This window comes from Ochlerotatus camptorhynchus, unplaced genomic scaffold, assembly GCF_037179485.1.
Source record: "Ochlerotatus camptorhynchus isolate MF236.1 unplaced genomic scaffold, CSIRO-AGI_Acam_v1.1 ptg000328l, whole genome shotgun sequence".
Taxonomy (NCBI): domain Eukaryota; kingdom Metazoa; phylum Arthropoda; class Insecta; order Diptera; family Culicidae; genus Ochlerotatus; species Ochlerotatus camptorhynchus.
Genome location: NW_027040816.1, coordinates 1,930,950 through 1,953,114, shown reverse-complemented (window position 1 = coordinate 1,953,114; position 22,165 = coordinate 1,930,950). Strand labels below are relative to the sequence as shown.

Here is a 22,165-nt window from a genome sequence, read left to right as displayed (position 1 = left end):
TTGGGCTCACCGGTGACCGCCGAAAATGATACCAGCAGAGAAATTCAAAGACGCATTATGGCAGGGAATCGTGCCTACTTTGGACTCCGGAGGACGCTCCGGTCGAATAAAAATCGCCGCCGTATGAAGTTGACTGTCTACAAGACGCTGATTAGACCGGTGGTCCTCTACGGCCACAAGACCTGGACTATACTCGTGGACTATACTCGTGGTGTTTTCGAACGGAAGGTGTAGCGTACCATCTACCGTGGAGTGCAGATGGATGACGGAACGTGGAGGAAGCGAATGAACCACGAGTTGCACCAGCTGCTGGGAGAACCATCCATCGTCCACATTGCAAAAATTGGACGACTACGGTGGGCTGGGCAGGGCACGTCGTAAGAATACCGCACAACGACCCAGTGAAAATGGTTCTAGAAAGCGACCCAACAGAAACAAGAAGAAGAGGCGCGCAGCGGGCAAGGTGGATCGACCAAGTAGAAGGCGACCTGCAGACCCTTCGCAGACTACGAGGCTGGCGAACTGTGGCCATGGATCGAGTAGAGTGGAGACGACTTCTTCGGACTGCAGAGGACAACAAGGCCTTAGTCTGATTGGTAAGGTAATTATTTATTTCTTCCACTACTGGTTCTTTGATATTCGCGTTGATCAGTCCCTGTATCCGTTTTTCAACAAAAGGCTTTACTGCCAACGGAATGTCAATTAAAATATTTCGGCATGGAGGTTTCGATTTATCGTAGTGAGTCTTATCCGGAGTAACATTGAATTTAGGGAAACATTAATCCAAGGAAATAGCTACTATCTCATCAGCGTACCGAGCATTCTTGACATCGAAATTCTGTGATTCATCAGGAAATTTCAAATCGAGCATTATTTAACATGCTGTACCTGGAAGCAACTGTTCTACCCAAAAGGGCACGAGCTTCTTTGACCACATAATATTTTCCCAGGAATGTTGATCTATTGTCTGACACGTATAAGTACGCATGAAATGTTACTGATACTTTGACATCTCTAACAGAACCATAAGTCTTTAGAGGTATATCAGTTTGATCCCACACATCGAATACTCCACTCTTATAAGTAGGTTCCGACCGACATCAGCTTGCAGAACATATCCTTGGTGAAAGTATTGACCTGTGCTCCGGAATCAATCAAGAAGGGGCAACGCAATCCAGCACCAAAACCAATGATGGTTCCTTCGTAAAATGATTTATTTCATATATGCGGAACCGAAGCAACCGAGTTTTTAAATGAACATTGAAGCAGATAAAAAAAAAACAAATCAATATTAGGTAGACTATTAATCAAATCTCGGCGTTTCCAACTTGAAAAGGAGATGCACCAGAAATATCTGATTTCACTCTAATCATCAACGGCATTGAAGTCGATTTACTGACAAGAAGTTTTTTTCTGTTAAGACATGGTTCTCTCTAATGTGGACCGTACACGATTGCTTTTATTGACAATAATCGTATTGTCAATACATTCAATATTGACGTCAATACATCGGTATTGACAATATTTCTGTATTCACATCATCAATATTAATGTCAATAATTCCCCTTCGCGTCAATATATTGATACGTGTGGGGTTTGCTTAAGGATCATTCGTAAAAAAAATCAAAATTTAAGCAAATTTCTTCTTGTGTTTGATTCTCTTTTGTCTCATATTCAAACTCAGCTATACAGGAATCAAACATCTGTATTCTCGCTTACTTTTTTTTCTTCTTCCTTAGCTGCCTCTGTCTTCTCAACAAATGTAATCTTGGTTGAAGGTGCTTCCAAGTATTCCTATGCTGGTCGCTTGAAAGTTTCCCATGAACGACAGTTGGATATAACCAACGCGTCCACAACCGTTGCAAATTTTATCTTTAACGGTACAGTTGTTTGCCGAATGATACACAACTACCTCGACGAGACGGATAGCCGCGTGGATGCATACTTCGACGAGAATCATAGTATGCCATGGTTCATTGTTGACGACTGCACAGTGGTTTGAATGCTCAATATCACGAACTTCTTTATTTGCGCCTTCAATGTCGGTTTTTTCACTATGATGTCTTTAAAAGAGTTTTTGCATAAAATAAGGTGCAAAGAATAGTGATAGGTTTTAGTTCGGAACTCCACCACAGGCGGCGCTGCAAAATCTAACTTTTTATATTTACAAGATAGGTATGCAATGTCTTCAGCAAAGTTGTAGATAATTTTACTACAAAAATCTTTGCTGAACACACAAATCCTCTATATTCCTCAGTTTTTGAGATACATAGCGTTTAATATGACTGTTCAACAAAATTTAATTTTTTTCACTTTTTATAACATATTTAAAAAACTATAGGTTTTAGAAGAGTATAATGTTCAACAAATATATGTATTTTATCACAATACAAAACTTTGTTAAAGACGTCCAAAAGGTATCGATTACACAGACTGAGTTATTCACAAATTTAGTAATTTTTTTTACATATTTTGTGCCCTCACAGACAAAAATCCGGCAAAATCCGGCAGGTGAATCTTGAATAAGATGAAAGCTTGTTCAAAAGTGATCTCAAATTCCATTGAAACATTTGTCCCTTTTAGTATCCTCGTTGATTGTTTTGTATTTTTTAAAGGTCGTTCCGTAGTTCAGTGTCAGCGCGCATTTGTCAAATACTGAATCAAAGTAGGCTCAGTGATAATATAACAAAGTTTGGTCACACATTGATCGGTTTTGCAGCATTAAACGCATATTCCTTAGAAAATGTGAAGGTTATTTTTTCAACATTTTCGTAGCAGATCCCAAAAGTGAGAAAAGCATGTCTTTCAACAATGAAAGTAAGTACAACCATAACTACAAGGTATTCAGTGTTAATTTCCAATTCATGATATAAATGAGTTATATATGGAAGTTATTTGTTTGTGACAATTTCAAAAATAGTTTAAATTATAAGTTATCAAATAAAATTTCAGTTGAAATCGACAGGCGAAAGCTTTTTAAACTGTGGAAAGAATTTAAGGGAAACGACATTGATAAATCAAACGTTGTGTCGAGAGAACTTTTTGACTGTTACGGCATTGAAACATAATCAATGCCGTAACAGTCAAAAACTTCTCTGGACACAAGTGGCAGCTGAAATCAACCATTTTGTGAAGGCGACATGCAAATATTAAAAAAAAAACTGTGGGAAACCCACAACCGGACTATGCTTGAAAGCAGTCGTGGTTATTTCGATAGCCCCTTCAAACTACCACAGAAAGCTGTTGATCGTTTCCCTTGTACTTCTGGATCTTCCCGTCGTGGAAGAAAATCTTTGGCGGTCCAAGAAAGCAGCGAGGTTGTTAAGAGACGCAAGACGTCTGCAATGCGGCCTAACTACCCAACAGATGAACTTGCATTTGCAACCCAAATGAAATTACGTGAGGATGGTAAAGAAGATGCAGCGTTCATTGTAAAACAGGCAACGCTAACAACTCCGACAAGAGTCGTGAAAACGGGTTCGGTTATGCAATCATCCAAAAATGGCTTTGTACCCTATTCGGAGACGGAAGCTCTTGCGTTAATATTGGATCTTAATTTATCGAAAGACCAATACGAAAAGCTTCGTAATGGAGCTCTGGATCGGAATGTGCCTTTGTACCCGTCCTACTACAAAGTGCTGCAAACTAAAAAGTGCTGTTATCCCAATACAGGGTTAGTAGTTTCGGAAACGTCTGCAGAAGTGAAACTAAAGGATCTCTTGGAGCACACGACAATGAGGATTGTTGATGCAAATGCGTCCACGCTGGAAAAGTTTAGTGATGACGAATTGGAGAAAATGATGATTAAGTGGGGATTTGATGGCACAACTGGATTAAGTGAACACAAGCAAGCACTTGACGATGATGACGGAACTAAATCCGATGCAAATATGTTGGTTACATCCATTGTGCCGATCAAATTGGAATCAAATGGGAACATTTTCTGATCCTCTCATCAGCAGCCTTAGAGCATCTCGAGACAAGCCGATTAATGACCTCTGTAGCGATGCAAAATACATGCTTGATGTGGAAGAGAAAGATGAAAATGTTTTTGATAACAATATTGTGTAACCTTTGTTAATATTTTTGATATATTTATATATACATGCATACAATGATGTATAACGTAATACGTTAAATCATTTAATTATAATATAATAATAGCTAACTGAAAATTATATATTACCTTCAAGTAGACTACTGTGATTTATGATTATGGCAATTACTCTGATGTCCGTGGTCAAGACCTTTTTGAAATGCAAAATAATCAACGAGGATACTAAAAAGGACAAATGTTTCAATGGAATTTGAGATCACTTTTGAACAAGCTTTCATCCTATTCAAGATTCACCTGCCGGATTTTGCCGGATTTTTGTCTGTGAGGGCACAAAATATGTAAAAAAAATTACTAAATTTGTGAATAACTCAGTATGTGTAATCGATACCTTTTGGACGTCTTTGACAAAGTTTTGTATTGTAATAAAATAAAAATATTTGTTGAACATTATACTCTTCTAAAACCTATAGTTTTTTAAATATGTTATAAAAAGTGAAAAAAATTAAATTTTGTTAAACAGTCATATTAAACGCTACGTATCTCAAAAACTGAGGAATATAGAGGTTTTGTGTGTTCAGCAAAGATTTTTGTAGTAAAATTATCTACAACTTTGCTCAAGACACCACATACCTATCTTGTAAATGTAAAAAGTTAGATTTTTCAGCGCCGCCTGTGGTGGAGTTCCGAACTAAAACCTATCACTAGTCTTTGCGCCTTATTTTATGCAAAAACTCTTTTAAAGACATCATAGTGAAAAAACCGACAATGAAGGCGCAAATAAAAAAGTTCGTGATATTGAGCATTCAAACCACTGTGGACTGGTGCAATCAACGCCTGTGTCTGCTTTCCATGTTTCTGCATAACAAATTCTTCGTTGAGCCTGATCGCATCTATTTCACGTATTTTATCTCCAAGATCCGTGAAGTTAGCCTTACGACTGAGCATTTTGAAAGCTGTGGTTCTCAACTCTTGTAATGAAATTTAGATCAGACTCATCAGTATTCTGTGTCAACAGTGCTAGTCTACGTCTCATCAGCATTTCATCCGACCCAGAACCAAAATAGGTCTTCAGACGATACATAGAAGAAAATGGAATTGAATCGGGATTTGGAGCTTCAACATGAGATTCCGTGTTTTTGAAAATCTCGAGCAGACGTTGCCCGGCTTTCACCTTTAAAAACGGTACATTCGAAGTTATTTCTTATAGGGTAGAGAACTACTTCGGCCTAATCGCCTATTTTAGGCCTATCTATCAATGCGTTTGGCGTCAAGAAGCAGTGTTAGACTTTTGACAATATCTCAACGATTGGTTTCTCTTTATCAAATCTGGATCGTACGGAAAGGTAAATGAATTTGGAAGCCATCAGTAATAATAACATTCCGTTTGGAGCTAAACTGCGCTAGGTTAAGAAAGAGTAAAGCTTGCTTCAGATAGAATTGGAACAAAAACAATTGCCTGTATTTCAGTTATTTATTATTGAATTCAAGATCTTTTTTTTTATACAAATGTAGCGTTTTCTTCATACTTTTAAGAAAAAATACGGATAAAATTATTCGTCACGGTTTCGAAGGAATTCTTGAATTTTTCCTGTAACACGGCTCATTAGGCGGCGCACACCTTCTTCGTCCATCGTTTTAGCTATCTTATTCCACCAGGTCTTCATCTGATTGATGTCTTTGACAACCTTTCCCTTTGCCTTGAGTCTCCTCTTCATGATTGCCCAGTATTTCTCAATAGGGCGGAACTGGGGGCAGTTGGGTGGGTTAAGGTTTTTCGGAACAAACTGGACCCCTTTCTCTGCATACCATTCTTGAACGACTTTGCTGTAATGACAGCTTGCCAAATCTGGCCAAAACATTACGGGATGGTCGTGGGATCGAATGAACGGCAAAATTCGTTTTTGGAGACACTCTTTTTGGTATAGTTCCGACGTCATTGTCTTATTTGTAACGAAAACTTTCGTTTTTTTGCCACAGCTGCAAATGCCTTGCCAAATCATAAATTTTCGTGCAAATTTGTCGGTAAAAACAAATTTAAATTTGGCTGGAACATCCCCCCGAGCCGTTGCCAAGTAAAATTTTTGACCTGGGATTTACCCGAAGTCAGCCTTGACATAGGTTTCATCGTCCATCAGAAGACACCCGTTGAACTTGGTCAGCACCTGGTCGTATAGCTTCCGCGCACGGATTTTGGCCAGACTATTCTGTGTTAAGGTCCGATTTGGCTGTTTGCTAGCTCGATACGACTTGATTCCTTCCCGGAGTCGAGTTCTTCTCACGGTACTATGGGCAGCACCGAAATTTCTGGCCAAATCACGGTCCGACAGATTGGGATTCCTCTTAATCGTCTTCAAAATCTTACCACGCAGTTTCCGGTCGACAGTTCCACTCCGACGATTGGCTTGAGGCTTCCGAATTGTCGTCAATGTTTCCTTATACCGTTTGATAACGCGCCATACGGTATTTCTGGGCAATTTCAGCTGTTTAGCTAGCCTAGATGCAGACCACAATGGATTTTCCAAATAACTGTGCACCATTTTTTCCCTTCTTTCGGCTTCCATGTTGATTCTTTACAAAGTACAGTCGATTTGCGGAATGTCAAAAATACATACGTAAAGCTGACAAAATTCCCGACACGTGGGCGCCAAGAACTTCCAAATCCGTCCACCAGGAGCACCACAATATGAGCAAAAGTTTGTTCCAATTCTAAATGAAGCAAGCTTTAAGTGCGGGTTGTGCTTAATAGGCCTGAAATGGGGTAGTTAACCCTACCTATGACAGTAAAAATAATAATAATATTAATGGAGCGTCCACATGCCAACTCTCTAAGTAAATCTTGTGAATCCTGTGCGTCCACTTGTTCCTTCGGTGCTTGTACATATTTCCCTATGCGCAAAAAGGGAAACAACAAAATATATCTATTACTTTACTTGTCTTCACAAAATCGTCTGACTTAAAATTTTGTTTTTTTTTCTAATTCTGCCCGCTCCATTTTGTTTCCGATCCCATGTACTTCTATCTTGATTTTTAAATCAAGATTTAAAGCAAACTAGTCACTTCACTGTTTGACACAAAACTAACAAATTGACAGCTCACTCCCATACAAAGTATCACCGAGGAGCGCTAAGATGGTGATTTTTGCTTAAGTAAGCACATTTATTTAAAATAGTTCCAGTACTCCTAAATTGATGAAATTGTGGATTTCGGTTCCATTTGTGATGCAGATAACGAATATTCAATTACCTTAAAACCCATAAGGAATTCAATTGAAATTTTAGTTTCTAATTTGTAGCCGCCATTTTTTAGAAATAATTGTATTTTGTTTGAAGCGGAGTCGAAGAGTCGGAGTCGGAATAAAGAGTCGGAATCAGTTAATTTTAAATCAGAGGAGTCAGAGTCGATCGTTTATCATCCAACCCCACAAGTGGGGTACATTCAAATTTTTTTTTTTTTGGATTTGTCTTTTCAGACAGGCTAAGACTATGACTGGTCCATCTCGCCAACATTCAAATTTAATGTTAAACATAGTCTACATAGTATGGCGTCAAAATGGTGGTGTAATTATTGTGAAGTTTCAATCACAGGGTAGATCAAGTTCATCAGTTCATGCTCGCTTGAAGTTGCTCGTACTTTCTCGTGATTTTTGTCAACAAACAACAGTCCACCTTCTTCAAGCTGTTTAGAGTTGCTTGTCAAAATGAACACCCAGTACACAGCAAAGAAAAATGTAATATCGATCAATGTAATTCAAGCTGATGTATGAAATAATGATGTAATAGCAAAAAGCAGATACAATATTACATCAATGGATGTAATATTGTCCGCAAAATCGATGTACATCGTACAACGTTTTATTACACAACCGATGGATTGCCCTGGTTGCAGCAGTTTGGATGTAATATTCAACAACTTTTTTTCTGTGTGCAAGCAACTCAAAGAAGTACGGCTCGTTAGAAAGAACGCCAAAAACAAGCTCGCAAGATGTCCATATTTGTTGCTACACCGTTCGTAAAATCCATGTAAATTTCTGCAAGATATAGTGCACATAAAATTAACGCTAGATTTGGCATAAATTTACGAGATATTTCGTGTAAATTTAAGCGGAATATCGCATAAATTAGTAATATTGTATGCAAGCTTGTCAGCGATTTCGCTGTTTATGACAAGTGTAGCTCAAAATTAAACGAAGGGAGATTTCACGCGATAGTTAAAATTCAGAATTTTTTTCGGTGTACATCGCTAATATTTTTCTTCCGCATTCAGGTTGAACTTTGCTCGACTTTGGTTACCCCCTCGTTCGAATTCCTTATACCCAACCATACGGTCAACTGTGACGTCAGGTAACATTTTCTTTCTTTTCACCATCACACCAACACCACGTGCGCCTTAACCGCATGAACATGGCCTCTATGTATACAATAATATATTCGTCTCTCGCAGCAGGCTTGGCCCTACCTCGCACAACTAGACCGCACTCACGAAGAGGTAAGGTAGCGCCTGTCATCTGTCAGTTCAGTCCTGTCAGAGTGCGATCATACCTCAAACAATATAATCATCGCAATAATTTAACCCATGGACTGAGAAGCTAAATAGCCACAGTTGGGTGGTAAAGAAAGAAACCGAGCGGAGAAGCGGAGCAAGAAGAAGTAAGTGTCTGCATCAGTCGCAAAATCGAAGAGAATATACAGAAGAAGTGGTGATTTTTTTGGGGAAGCTGGTACATTTGACAGGAAGGTAGAGTGAAAATTTTGTGATTATTTGGTGGACATTTGATCTAGTTTCTGCACAGTTTCTTATTTACACTGTTAATATACGAATGATTTGAATTTGTGTGTATAAATCAAGTAAAACTTTGAAACTGTTTCATCATTTTGAATATAGTTCGAGCTGTAACATCTGTCAAACCAGTATATGCAAGTACGATCCTGTTTTCAAGGGCTCGAGAAAATAAATATTTTCCATATTTTGATTGTTTACCACTTCGCTGGCCCCTCTTATCGGTTCCCCTTTGAACCGCTGAAAGGCGAATTGCCCAAACTCGATGTAAATTCGCTGCATATTAGAAAGTGGCCCGTCGAAGGTGTCAATGACTCAGAAGCTAGAAAAGAGACGAACAAGAGCAAAGACGACGAGCATAGAAGAAATAAAAATAACAACAACAATGTTAACATTCTGAGGCTTTCCTCTTTTTTTTTAGGTACCGTACGGTGGAGGCAAGAGCAAGAAACAACAACAACAAAGCAGAAAGAAGAAAAAAGAACGAAACCTTAATCCATCATAACTGTTCAAGTGCCAATCACAGCAATTCCGCACTGTGCCAACACCAGAGTTGCAACAACATGGTCCCTGCTGCACGGCTGCGGTCCAAGCGCTAATGGTCCAATGTCGATCGACCGCCGCATCCGCAGAGGACACCACTGGAGTGCCACACAAGACAATGAGTGCCGAAGGTTACTCCTACCGTTACTACCGGACAGTTTGTGCAATTTGGCTTAGGAGATAATAAGGAGGAGCGCCCTTCCGGTTGAACCGAAAGGGGTGGAACGGGAGAAGAAGGGTGTAGCGAAGAGTTTACAGGACAGGACACACAGACGCAATGGGAAGCTGTCTGACGTGTTTCAAGTCACCGCCGAATGCGACGGTCAATAACGTTGCTTCGGACGGGGTGGTACTTGGGCCGGAAACGGCCATCACGGATCCCGAAGCGACAGTTAATGGTAGTAGATGGGGCGGGGCGAAGTGAACTGTATGTTTGTAACTAATTTGAAGTTCTATTGGTAGAAACGGACGATCTGCTGGCCGCCAGTCCCATACGAATGACGTCGTTGGGCTCGGAGAGAAAGAGCGGTAGTTTTAAGAAGACGATCGGATTACTTAATGGCAACTTGAACGCGTTGCCGGACGGTAGCAGTTTGCCCGGTAAGTTTTGCAATTTAGTGAAGTAAGTTTTTGTGAAATGCTGGGGGGAAATCGATGGATTTTGAAAAGAAACTTTGAAGTCCAAAATCACTACCAAATGAGCAAGGTAAACCTTTGTTGGCCCGTTAAAATCATCACTTCTTTGCATAATTGCTTAAGAAGTTTCGATTTTCAAATTGTATGTGAAGAATTAGCACGCAATTACTTTATTATGCCGTAAATCGTGGGGAAGTTGGAAATGTTTGACACACAAACAAATACCTCTCAAACATGTACTTAGTAAATACTTTTCTAATGTACGAATTTAGTTTTGAAATTGCATTTTTAATCCAATTTTAGTTCCAAAAAATTAACTTTTTGGAATTAGAATTGGATAAAAAAAAATGCAAATTATCAATTCTGGGGTGAAGTTGATCATGCAGGCTTATATGCAATACAATATTCAGAAGATAGCATGTCTACTTGATTGGTGTTCAAAATCGAACAAGGTTACGAAAAAACTACAAAACAATTAAAAATAAGCCTAGATGTAGTTTTTTAGTTTTTCACATAAAATAATTTTTATGATACGAAACTGTTCATGTGAACTAACTCTGATTTAAGATTTGACTCTACATTAAGTCAAATAAGTAATTTCACCGTACACAGCACTAGAATAATTGCTGATTCTGATAAGATGTTTAGGAACAGTTAAAAGTTGCATATTTGATCACTTCACCCCGATTTGCGGTACTGTATTTGTACATATATTGTTTTTATTTTGAAGGCTGAAATATGCAGAAATGTTTTGACAACAAGCGCCTGACACACCGCCATCTTTTTGTTGCCAGCATAAAAACGTGATCACATATCAATCTAAAGGTCCATTTAGACTATCTGATTTCTTGAGCCGGCGCCAGTGGTGTAGTGGTAAGCGTGACTGCTTTCTCACCCCAATGGGTCTTAGCCGAGGTCGGTGAGATTTTTCTGAGGCATCTGGTCACGTCTTCCTTCGGAAGGGAAGTAAAGCCGTTGGTCCCGGCCCATATGTGTGTTGAATGGGTGCGATATCCTACGCAGGTGTGGAAGCACATTCGATTGCCGTCAATTGATGGCAATCAATGTCCGTCGGTGATTGGCACTAGATTGCGGAACAGAGACCGACGTTAAATAAAAGAATGAAGATCTCATTTCTTGGTTCTGAGAGCCTACTAAGATTTTTTTAGAGCATCAGAGAGGTTCAGAGATGTAATAAGAAATTTTTTGAGCTTCAGGGTAGTTCGTAGATCTTGAGAACAGCACTACAAAACTTCAAAATTTTTTACATAATTTTAAAGAAATTCGCAGAACTTCAGACAAGTCCAAAAATCTACAGTAAATGTAAAGAATTTCACAGAAGTTTGGAGATCTACTGAACAATTGTAGAATATCATAAAAGTCCGTAGATATTCAAAATAAAGCTACAGAACTTTGAAAAAAAAAAAAAAATTACAGAACTTTTGCAAAAAATCTTAAGAATGGGCATAGATCTTCAGGTAAATTTAAAGGCCTTCAAGAAAGTGTGCAGATTTTCTGATACGTTTTTAAAATCTCAGAAATTTTAATGGATCTTCAGTGAAATTTGCAGAACTTCAGGGAAGTTCGGCGATTTTTGATAAAATATTTATACGATTTCAGGGAAACTTGTTACTTCATATGTTTTAAGATAAATTTGGAGAACTTTAGGTAATTTCGAAGATCTTCAGAGAAATGTTCTGATCTTCAGGGCAGCCCGAGAGCCTACAGAGGAATTTACAAAACTTCAGAGAACTCTTCAGATCTATTGAAAAATTGATTGAGCATCAGTGTAATTCGTAGAACTTGAGAATAGAACTACGGAGCTTCAGACAACTTTACAGAACTTTAAAGGTATTTGCAGAACTTCATTTAGTGGTTCAGAAAGCTTCACAGTTTTAGAAAAAATTGAGATCTTCAGAAAGATTCATAAAAATTCTACAGTTTCAAAAACAAATCCAAGCCCTGTAAGTTGGAAATAGATAGATCTGAATAACTTCAGAGGAGTCCGTAGACCTTAAGAGAATTCTGTAGAGCTTCAGTAATTTCGTACATTTTAAGGAGAAAAAATAGCATAACTTCAGAAAAACTAGTTCAGAGAAATTTTTAAAACTTCAGCGAATTAAAAATAATTTGTAGAGCTTGGGGAATTTCAAATAATTTCAGAGAAACCTGCAGAACTTTATGGAAGTCCAAGAATCCACAAATAAATTTACAGAACTTAAGAGAAGTTCGAAGATCTACTGAGAAATTTATTGAACTTCAGGGCAGTTCATAGATCTTCAGAGCAGACATACAGGACTTCAGAAAAATTAACAGAATTTTAATGAAATTTTTGAAACTTCAGAAAAATTCAAAGGGTAGATCTTAAATCTACTGAAAAATCTGCAGATTTTTAAATACATTTTCAGAATTTTATTGAGGTTCTAGGATTTTGAGATAAATTTAAAGAACTTCTGGGACGTTCGCTGATCTTTAAAGATATTTGCACAACTTCCGAAAGATTAGTAGATCTTCAGAGAACTTTCTTAAACTTCCGGAAAGCTCAAAAAATTCTAGATATTTATTTTTTTATTTTGTAGGGAATTGTGTTGATGTTCAGAGATATTTACACATATTCATTGAATCATGAAAATCAAGAGATAGAATAACCGAACGTTCGAGAAGTTCGTAGATTATAAGAAATTTAGTGAACATCAGAGATAATTGTTGATGTTTAAGGATCTTAAATCTGCATCGATTCAGGAACTTTGTAGATTGTTAGAGAAATTTGCAGAACTTCTCATGAACACATAGAACCTCAAAGAAATCTGCAGAACAACCGAGAAATTTGCTGATCTTCAGGAAAGTTTGTTGATCTTCAAAGATATTTAACCAGAGAACAGAAACCAAATTTCAGGGACCTCCAAAGGTTTTCAGAGAAATATGCAGGATTGAGTTCTTAACAGGAATGTTCCGAACTCAAGGAATCATGTAGATCTATCGAAAACTTTTCCCCTAGCTTGTCGAATGTTGGTATCGACATCCTGGTGAAGTTTTGAAATCCTTTTTCGCCTTCAAATCGCACTTCTGGGTGGGAGACAAGATAAGATAAGATAAGCCAGATCCCTGCCGGTGTTCCTTTAGAGCAACAATTTCCTACTTCTCATTTTATTTAAAATAATATAAGCAAATACGCCTGCCGAGATTGAATGTTGAGCGATACAGACAAGCGCGGAACAAACAAAACTTGGTATTCCGAAGGAAGAAGCGTCAGCAGGAAGACTGAGATCGAGAGACGATTGAAAATCTGTACCGCGTAAACGACACACGGAAGTTCTACGAGAAGCTAAATAGTTCGCGCAAAGGCTACGTGCCGCAAGCCGATATGTGCAAGGACTTGGACGGTAACCTTTTCACGAACGAGTGCGAGGTGATTGAGAGGTGGAAGCAGTACTATGACGAGCACCTCAACGGTGAAGCTGCAGAAAACGAAGGTGGCACAGCAACATACCTTGGAGCACGCGCAGAAAACGACAGGCTACCGGCCTCTGATCTTCAAGAAGTTGAGGATGAGATCGGTCGGCTGAAGAACAACAAAGCAACTGGTGTAGATCAACTACCAAGTGAGCTATTAAAATACGGTGGTGAAGCACTGGCTAGAGCACTGCACTTGGTAATTGCCAAAATTTGGGAGGAGGAGATATTACGGGAGGAGTGGATGGAAGCTGTCGTATGCCCAATCTACAAAAAGGGCGACAAGTTGGATTGCTGCAACTACCGCGCGATCGTATTGCTGAGCGCCGCCTACAAGGTACTCTCCCAAATTCTATGCCGCCGCCTGTCACCATTTGCAAGAGAGTTCGTGGGGCAATACCAGGCGGGATTCATGGGTGCTTGCAGAAATGCCACGAACAGAGGTGCCCACGCATCATTTGTTCATCGATTTCAAATCCGCATACGACACAATCGATCGAGATCAGCTATGGCAGATTATGCACGAGTACGGATTTCCGGATAAACTGAAGCGATTGGTCAAGGCGACGATGGATCGAGTGATGTGCGTTGTTCGAGTATCGGGAACATTCTCGAGTCCCTTTAAATCTCGAAGGGGGTTACGGCAAGGTGATGGACTTTCGTGTCTGCTATTCAACATCGCGTTAGAAGGTGTGATCAGAAGAGCTGGAATAGACACGAGTGGCACGATCTTCAGGAAGTCCATCCAGCTTCTTGGCTTCGCCGATGACATTGACATCATGGCACGGAGCTTTGAGACGATGGCGGAAACGTACATCAGACTGAAGGCTGATGCTAGGCGGATTGGACTTGCCATAAACGCATCAAAGACAAAATACATGAAAGGAAGAGGTTCTAGGGAAGACAATGTTAGCCTCGCACCCCGAGTTTAGATTGTCGGTGACGAAATCGGTCGATGAGTTCGTGTATTTGGGCTCACTGGTGACCGCCGAAAATGATACCAGCAGAGAAATTCAAAGACGCATTATGCCAGGGAATCGTGCCTACTCTGGACTCCGGAGGACGCTCCGGTCGAATAAAATTCGCCGCCGCACGAAGTTGACTGTCTACAAGACGCTGATTAGACCGGTGGTCCTCTACGGCCACGAGACCTGGACTATGCTCATGGAGGACCAACGCGCCCTTGGTGTTTTCGAACGGAAGGTGTTGCGTACCATCTACGGTGGAGTGCAGATGGATGACGGAACGTGGAAGAGGCGAATGAACCACGAATTGCACCAGCTGCTGGGAGAACCATCCATCGTCCATATTGCAAAAATTGGGCGACTACAGTGGGCTGGGCACGTCGTATGAATGCCGCACGAAGACCCAGTGAAAATGGTTCTAGAAAGCGACCCAACAGGAACAAGAAGAAGAGGCGCGCAGCGGGCAAGGTGGATCGACCAAGTAGTAGGCGACCTGCGGACCCTTCGCAGACTACGAAGCTGGCGAAGGGTGGCCATGGATCGAGTAGAGTGGAGACGACTTCTTCGGACAGCAGAGGACAACAAGGCCTTAGCTTGATTGGTAAGGTAAGCCTGCCGATGTTAGAGCAATTTTTAGATAATTCATTATGGAAGGAGTGTGAACAGCAGCAAACAGGGGGTTTGACAAAGTCAAAATCAGACCAATAAATCATATTGTCTAAACGGACCTTAAGCAGGCCCAGAGTGTGAGCCCTCAGCTATGCTCGCTATGGTTACTTGTTATTAGCTGGGACGGGACTTGACAATCGGGTTGCGATTTCGAGCCATTTGCTGTCAAATCCGGTCAAATGGTAAATTTGACAGTAGCCATCGTGGAATAAAAAGGACATTGGGATCGCATCAATCTGGCTGGCAGTGATGCCGGAATCAATGTTGACGTCAGTGGCATTGTTAATTGTTTATATTTGCGAAAGAGAAGCTGAAAAATTGAGTGCACTACATGTTTTAAGCGATGGATATTGAGGTTTGTTCATGGTTGTTTTCATTGTGTTGAGCAAAATGATGTACAAGCTGCTAAACTGTGGTAGAAACTCCGAATAAAATCCAAATAATAGAATGAAATAGAAAAAAATATTTTACATTCCTGGCATCATTGGTCAACTCCGTTAAATACCACGCACAACTTTCCAAAGGGTATTCTTCAAAAACGTTAAGATGAATGAGAAGCTTGATTGTCAAGTCCCGTCCCAGTTTATTAGTAGAGATATCCCTAGTAACAATTTGTGTTTTATGAGGGTTCTGTAGACCATGACTTTAGACTTGTAGAATGCTTTAAAGCTTCAATAAAACTTACAATGTTACTTGGAATGGGTGCCATCTCCTTGTTTGGCAACCACCAGTGAAAGAGCGAATTTTTTTGTTATCCAAGATTGGCACTGCCTTTTCTATTCGATTATGTTGAGAACTTAGCCAAGTGTCGCAAAGAGGGGGTTAAAAATTTGTCAACGTCTCTTAATCTCGAAAATTTCTCATATTTTATATTCTGAACACATTTTTATGTCTTGAAAAAATGTCTATGTCTGAATTATCTCAGAACTCCATGAATCTCATATTTCATTGGAGAGGTTCTCAAGCTACCACAATTTTTTTTTTAAATCTTCTTGAAAAATAAACTTGGACAACCATTTATATTTTCTCCTCAACATTCTAATATTTCTCTTATAAAATAAATACTATTGATTTTCTTTTCTCGATTCTCTTGATTCCTACGGCCTTTCACAATGGTGAGTTTCAAAATTGTTTCAAACTACTCGACAGTTCTAAAATTTGAAACTGTCAAAAAATGAAATTGCAACTCTTAGAGCGCAACTTACAGTTTTAAACGGTGTTTGGTATTCATCCCTACTTTAGCCATACTAAAGAATACAAAGAGAGAGAACCCCGCTCAAATTCCTATTCGTACACAAAACACAGGCTCCTGTGGCAGTTAACAAATAACATTTATTATATATGTAAGACCACGTAGTCCTACGTCACCATTGCGTACAACCCCATAGGGCTGTCCCTTGTAATTTTTTCATCAATTCTAACAGTACATACTTAGAACCGTCCCCTGTAGAAGGGTACGAAAATGGGGAACATTTATCCAGATTCAAGCGTTCACTAAATTTCCTCCCTTCCAACCCCCCAGGAAAAGATCTCGCGACGCAAATTTCCGACAACGATCTGAACAAGCTGTTCGAGGAGTACAAGGACAGCCAGGAGGACGCGATCCTATCGGAGGGCATCGAGCGGCTGTGCTGTGATCTAGGTTATAAGCCGGACGACTTTGCCATCCTGGTGCTGGCGTGGCGTCTGGACGCGTCCCAGATGTGTCAGTTCACCAAGTCGGAATTCATCCAGGGCCTACAGCAGATGAACGCTGCCAGCATCGACGACATCAAGCTCCGGCTGGAGCAGATTATGGAAAAGCTCAAAACCGACTCCGAGGACTTTAAGCTGCTATACAGATTCACATTCCGGTTCGGACTGGAGCCGGGCCATCGGATCCTTTCGCTTGACATGGCCATCAGTCTGTGGCGTCTGGTGTTTACGGTTCACACGCCGGACATTCTACCGCGGTGGTTGCACTTTCTCGAGCAGCACCAGAACATCCGAGGCGTCCCGAAGGATACCTGGAACATGTTTCTGAACTTTGTTGAGACCTGTGATATTACACAGTACGATGACACCGAAGCGTGGCCCAGCTTATTCGATGACTTTGTCGAGTACGAACAGGAACGGCTTAAGCTGGCCAGCAAGAACCCGGAGGCGGGACTCGAAGGTTCCGAGGGCGGCTTGGTGACGGCAGTGGCTATCGGCGTCCAGGAGGACGACAACAATAATTCATAGTATTGCGATGCAAGGTAGCGGCTTGCAGTGCTCCGTTTTAAGCGAACACGCACGTTTTACTATATTTATTAATCTATCTTTTACCTAGTAGAGCTCGCACGAGCTTAATATGATCTTGTATCCTTGTTTATGTTTGTACCCTAAATGCTGCCCATTTTTTTTTGCGTTCATTTCCATCGCATTCTAATCACGCTTAAGTGTGACTATCTTTTGTAAGGACCCCGAAGAAGCAGAAGCAAGTGTTTAGCAACATCGCACGTAAATCATTTGTTCGATAAACACGAATTTTACTCTACTTTTAGATGCATGATTAATCTTAACGCTATTATATATTTGTTTTCTTTTATACACTCATATAGATATCGAAATTTAGTGTAATCCAGTTAAAATTAATTGATAGAACGATGATTTGATGTTGAAGAACGCAAAACAGAAACTTTAAATCGCCAGAGAGCCTGCTTTCTCTGCGTTCCGCGAACAGCCAATTTTTGCTAATGTAGAGAAGTGAACGTCATATCAGTAAACTGATAGCGGAAAAACGAAAAAAATAAAAATAAAGAAAGATTTTATGTGATCGTAAACTTAACCCGTGAGGAGCAAGTCGATAGTGTTTAAAAGAGGAATTTATGTACAAGCTTTTCGGCTCCAGGCTAAATTTTGTTCCTTCTCCCTGGCTCCCGTTCCTTCGCTGGTCGAGTGGGGAGCGAGGAATCAGATGAGAGAAAAAAATACACAGACAGACAAAGCGCAGTGACAGTGGAACCGCACTAGGCCGACTTTGAACGGAAATCAACACTTTTTCACATATTAGCTCAAATGTATTAAAGAAAAAAAGAAAAGAAAATAAATTAAATGAACTAGGACGCTCCTTATTTTGAACGATGTGTGTTGGATGTCTTAGTTGGAACCGGTCGCAGTCTTGGTGAAAATGAAAAAAAAATGTAGGCTAAATTTAAAACAAACAAGAGAACAAAACTACTGAACCTCTATTTAAGATAATTCTAGACAAAATGGATGAATAAAATCGAAAAATGTCAACACAAATAAGCCGAAAGAGTTTTCTTTTTGTTGGATTTTTTTCCTTCTTAACCTTTTAGTACTCGCGCCAATTTTTGTAGTGCACGAGCACTAGTACTCGCGCGTTAACTATCGTCACCAGTAATGAATGCTTGCTCTGTACGAGCAAAAGAGATCGAACTTGCCGATTTCCTCCGCAAGCACAACATCGACGTGGGGCTCCTTGCCGAGACTCACCTTAATAGGTTGTTTACACTTATGCTATTTCACCAGCGCTAATGAGCCAGCTACTAGCAAAAAAGCTCACCAGCATAATGTAAACAGGGCATCAGCGTCTACCAGTATGAGATTTCAGGAGCAACTGAAGTTCGTGCTAGATCGCTAGTACACAAGCGCTTGCAAATCCGCACAGATGTAAACACCCCATAAGTCCGGTGACAGCTTCTGGTTGCCTGACCACACCATCATCCGGCTTGATCGCACCAGCTCCAGGGGTGGTGGTGTTGAGGTCGTCATCAAAAAGGGTATCAAGTTCGTCACTCTGCCCCACATCCGCACCTCTATCATAGGAGCTCTCAGCGTGGAGGTTGAATCGCCAACCGGAATCGTCCGGTTAATCGTTGTGTACTGCCCTCGACAGTGTACCGCCAGCAACGGATTAGGAGCCAAATCTAAGAATGATCTGAATGAATTGAATGCCCGTCACGAGGCTTGGCGGAACCCGAACGGTCGTTAGCTGTTTGACCATTCGCAGCATGAGCTGTACACAGTGGAGTTTTCAAATGAACCAACTTTCATCTCTCCGGCGCGGAAACCCTTCCACGCTGGACTTCTTCCTGACGAACATCGGTATAACCAAACCGGTGGCACACAACGACCTTAGCTCAGACCACCAACCGGTGGTGGACGTGTAGTGGACAGAAACATCGACGAAAATCCGCCGCTTGACACCGTAGATGACATCGACCGGGCGCTGGAAGTCCTTCATCAGGTCATATCGATGGCTGACGAGACATGTGTCCGTCAAGTTCCTGTGAGGGGCTACGTTTACTACCATTGATTTCCACACCCAAATGATGATTCTCCTGAGAAATATTCATAGACGCCAGTATCAGGAACTGGGGATCTGGACAAAAAACGGTAAACGGTCGATCTGACCAGGCAGATTGCTTCCAGAATGGACTCACTCCGGAATGAAAGTTTCGGACGTGTTGTCCAAAATCTGGATGACCGTTCAAGTCCATTTTGGAAGGTAGCCAAGGTTCTGAAGTCTCATCCCAAACCTGTTCCACCTGTAAGACTCGAAAATGATGACGCTCGGCTCATAACACCGAAGGAGAAAGCCAATGCGATTGGCTCCAATGTCCAAAGTCCTCTCGAAAATCAGGTGATGCAATGTGTCCACAATTTAAATGCCTCCCCTTGTGTCGTCTCCCCGGAGGATAAAATCACGGTAGAACAGATTTGCGTGTTCGCAGATGAAATCACCAACAAACTTCAATGCCTTGACACCTTTGCTGACTACGAAAACGTGGAAAATCAAAATCAATGCCGCCACCAAAACCCAGACAATTATGTTCCTGCACAGGCAATCCCCCAATCTAAAACCAGCACCCTTCTGCACAGTAGTCATGGACGGCTCAAAGGTCGAGTGGTCTACAGAAGTAACTTATCTCGGGATGTTGTTTGATGAAAAGCTCCTATTCCGCTCGCACATAGAAAAGACGGTAGTTAAGTGTAGTGACGCTCTCGCTGACCCAGCCATGGGTAAGAAATCGCGCGGTAACCCGAGTGCCGGTTTACCAGGAAAACAGCCTCTCCCAGGAGACGGCGCGACCACCGAGCCAGCCCAGAAGAAGCAGAAGAAAACCCCATTGCCCGTCCCGACGGGCTTTGCGGACCCGCAGCAGGGGCCTCCCGGAACTAAACGACCTAGACCTGAAGACAGCAGCGCCACCGCATCGGCAGCAAAAAAGCTGCTGAGCAACAATCCGTTCTCCGCCCTGCAGAACGGAGCCCAGCCGCAGTCGGACCCTGAGACGGTGCCGAAAAAAGTGAAGTTGCCACCCTTCTATGTGAAGGGCTTCCCTCCCGGGCTATGGGAGCAGCTGGATTTCTACATTAAGCAGGGCCTTCGCTGCACCATTCAACGGTGCACGTAAGGCTACAAACTGATGGTCCCGGCCGAAAAACACTACAACACAGTTCAGGCCCTCTTGGACAGGATGAAGCTGGAGTATTTCTCCCACGACGTCGAGGCCACCAAGCCGCTGAAAGTGGTGCTGCGCGGGCTCCACGACATGGACACCACCACCTTAATGGACGAGATTAAGGTGAACGGCCTCAAGCCGGTCGAAATCCACAAGATGACCCACAGCAAGGCCATCAAGTATCGTGACCAGCTGTACCTGGTCCATCTGGAGAAGAACTCAACAACCGTGAAGGATCTCCAGACGACACGCACACTGTTCCACATCGTAGTGAAGTGGGAGCGGTATAAGCCGACACGCCGTGGCGTCACTCAGTGCTCGAACTGCCTATTGTTCGGGCACGGCACCAGGAACTGCCGCATGGCCAGCCGCTGCATCAAATGCGGCAAAAACCACAAGATCGACAACTGCGACAGCATCGAGGAAGCCGCTCCCACATGCGCCAACTGCGGTGCCGCCCACATGGCCACGAGTAAGGCCTGTCCGAAGCGGGCCGAATACGCCGAGATCCGGAAGAAGGCCTCGTCCAACAGCCAGCCCGGTCGCAAGAAGGTTCCGGAAAACAACGCGCAGAACTTTCCTCCGCTCCCGATCAACCAACAGTTGGCTGCTGCCCAGTCGGCTGCCGCTGCAGTACCCGGTCAAGCCTACAACCGGTGAAGCTACAGACGATTCTCCGCTGTCAACGGATGAGATCGTCACACTGTTGGCCCAGGCCATCATCATCAAGCGCACCTGCGCTACAAGAACACAACAGCTTCAAGCTATCATCTCCTTCGTCGCTAATTATGGACCGTGAAACCATAAAGATCGCCAACTGGAACGCTCGCTCCGTAGGGGCGAAAAACATTGAGCTTGCAGACTTCCTCCGCAAGCACGACATCGACGTGGGCCTTCTCACAGAGACCCACCTCAAGACCGGTGACAGCTTCTGGCTGCCCGACCACAGCATTGTCCGGCTTGATCACACCAGCTCCAGGGGGGGGGGGGGGGCGGTGTCGCGGTCATCATCAAGAAAGGCATCAAATACTGCACCCTACCCCACTACCGCACTTCCATCATCGAGGCCGTCGGCGTAGAGGCGAAAACATCGACCGAAAACGTCCGGTTCATCGCCACCTACTGCCTCCGGCAATGTACCGTTAGCAATGGTACAGCACAGCAGTTCAAGAACGACCTTGCCACGGATTAGCCAAGCCGGTTGCCGTCGACGACCTGAGTTCGGACCACCAACCGGTGCTGATCGAGCTGGGCTGCAACGTGGCCCCTGCGCCGTGCCTCCGGAAGGACTACCATCGAGTCAACTGGGTCCAGTTTCGGCGCGTGGTCGACCGCCACATCAGAAATGTTCGTAGACGCCAGTTTCAGCGGACTGGGGATCAGCAGCGAAAAAACGAAATGCTCGATCTGAATCGGCAGATCGCTTCCAGAATGGTCTCAATCCGGAACGAGAGCTTCGGGCGGCTCGTTCAGAACCTTGACGACCGTTCCAGACCATTCTGGAAGGTTGCCAAGGTGCTGAAGTCTCACCCCAAGCCCATTCCACCACTTAGAGTCAATGACGAACGGCTTATCACCAACGAAGAGAAGGCCAATGCAATTGGGGAGCACATTGC

The 22,165-nt window shown here is 42.2% G+C and overlaps 1 protein-coding gene across 2 annotated transcripts; it reads left to right on the top strand.

The window, feature by feature from the left end:
• The first annotated feature begins 9,254 nt into the window (after positions 1 to 9,254).
• Positions 9,255 to 18,369, top strand: SCCRO3 (defective in cullin neddylation 1 domain containing SCCRO3). Of its 2 annotated transcripts, none has more exons than XM_065230171.1 (3): positions 9,255 to 9,774; positions 9,839 to 9,976; positions 16,622 to 18,369. In XM_065230171.1, the coding sequence occupies exons 1-3, from the start codon at positions 9,654 to 9,656 to the stop codon at positions 17,320 to 17,322; spliced, it is 960 nt and encodes a 319-aa protein (XP_065086243.1). In that variant the 5' UTR covers positions 9,255 to 9,653; the 3' UTR covers positions 17,323 to 18,369. The 2 variants fall into 2 exon arrangements, with proteins under 2 accessions (XP_065086243.1, XP_065086242.1); XM_065230170.1 differs by having other exon boundaries at positions 9,827 to 9,976.
• Positions 18,370 to 22,165: the final 3,796 nt, after the last annotated feature.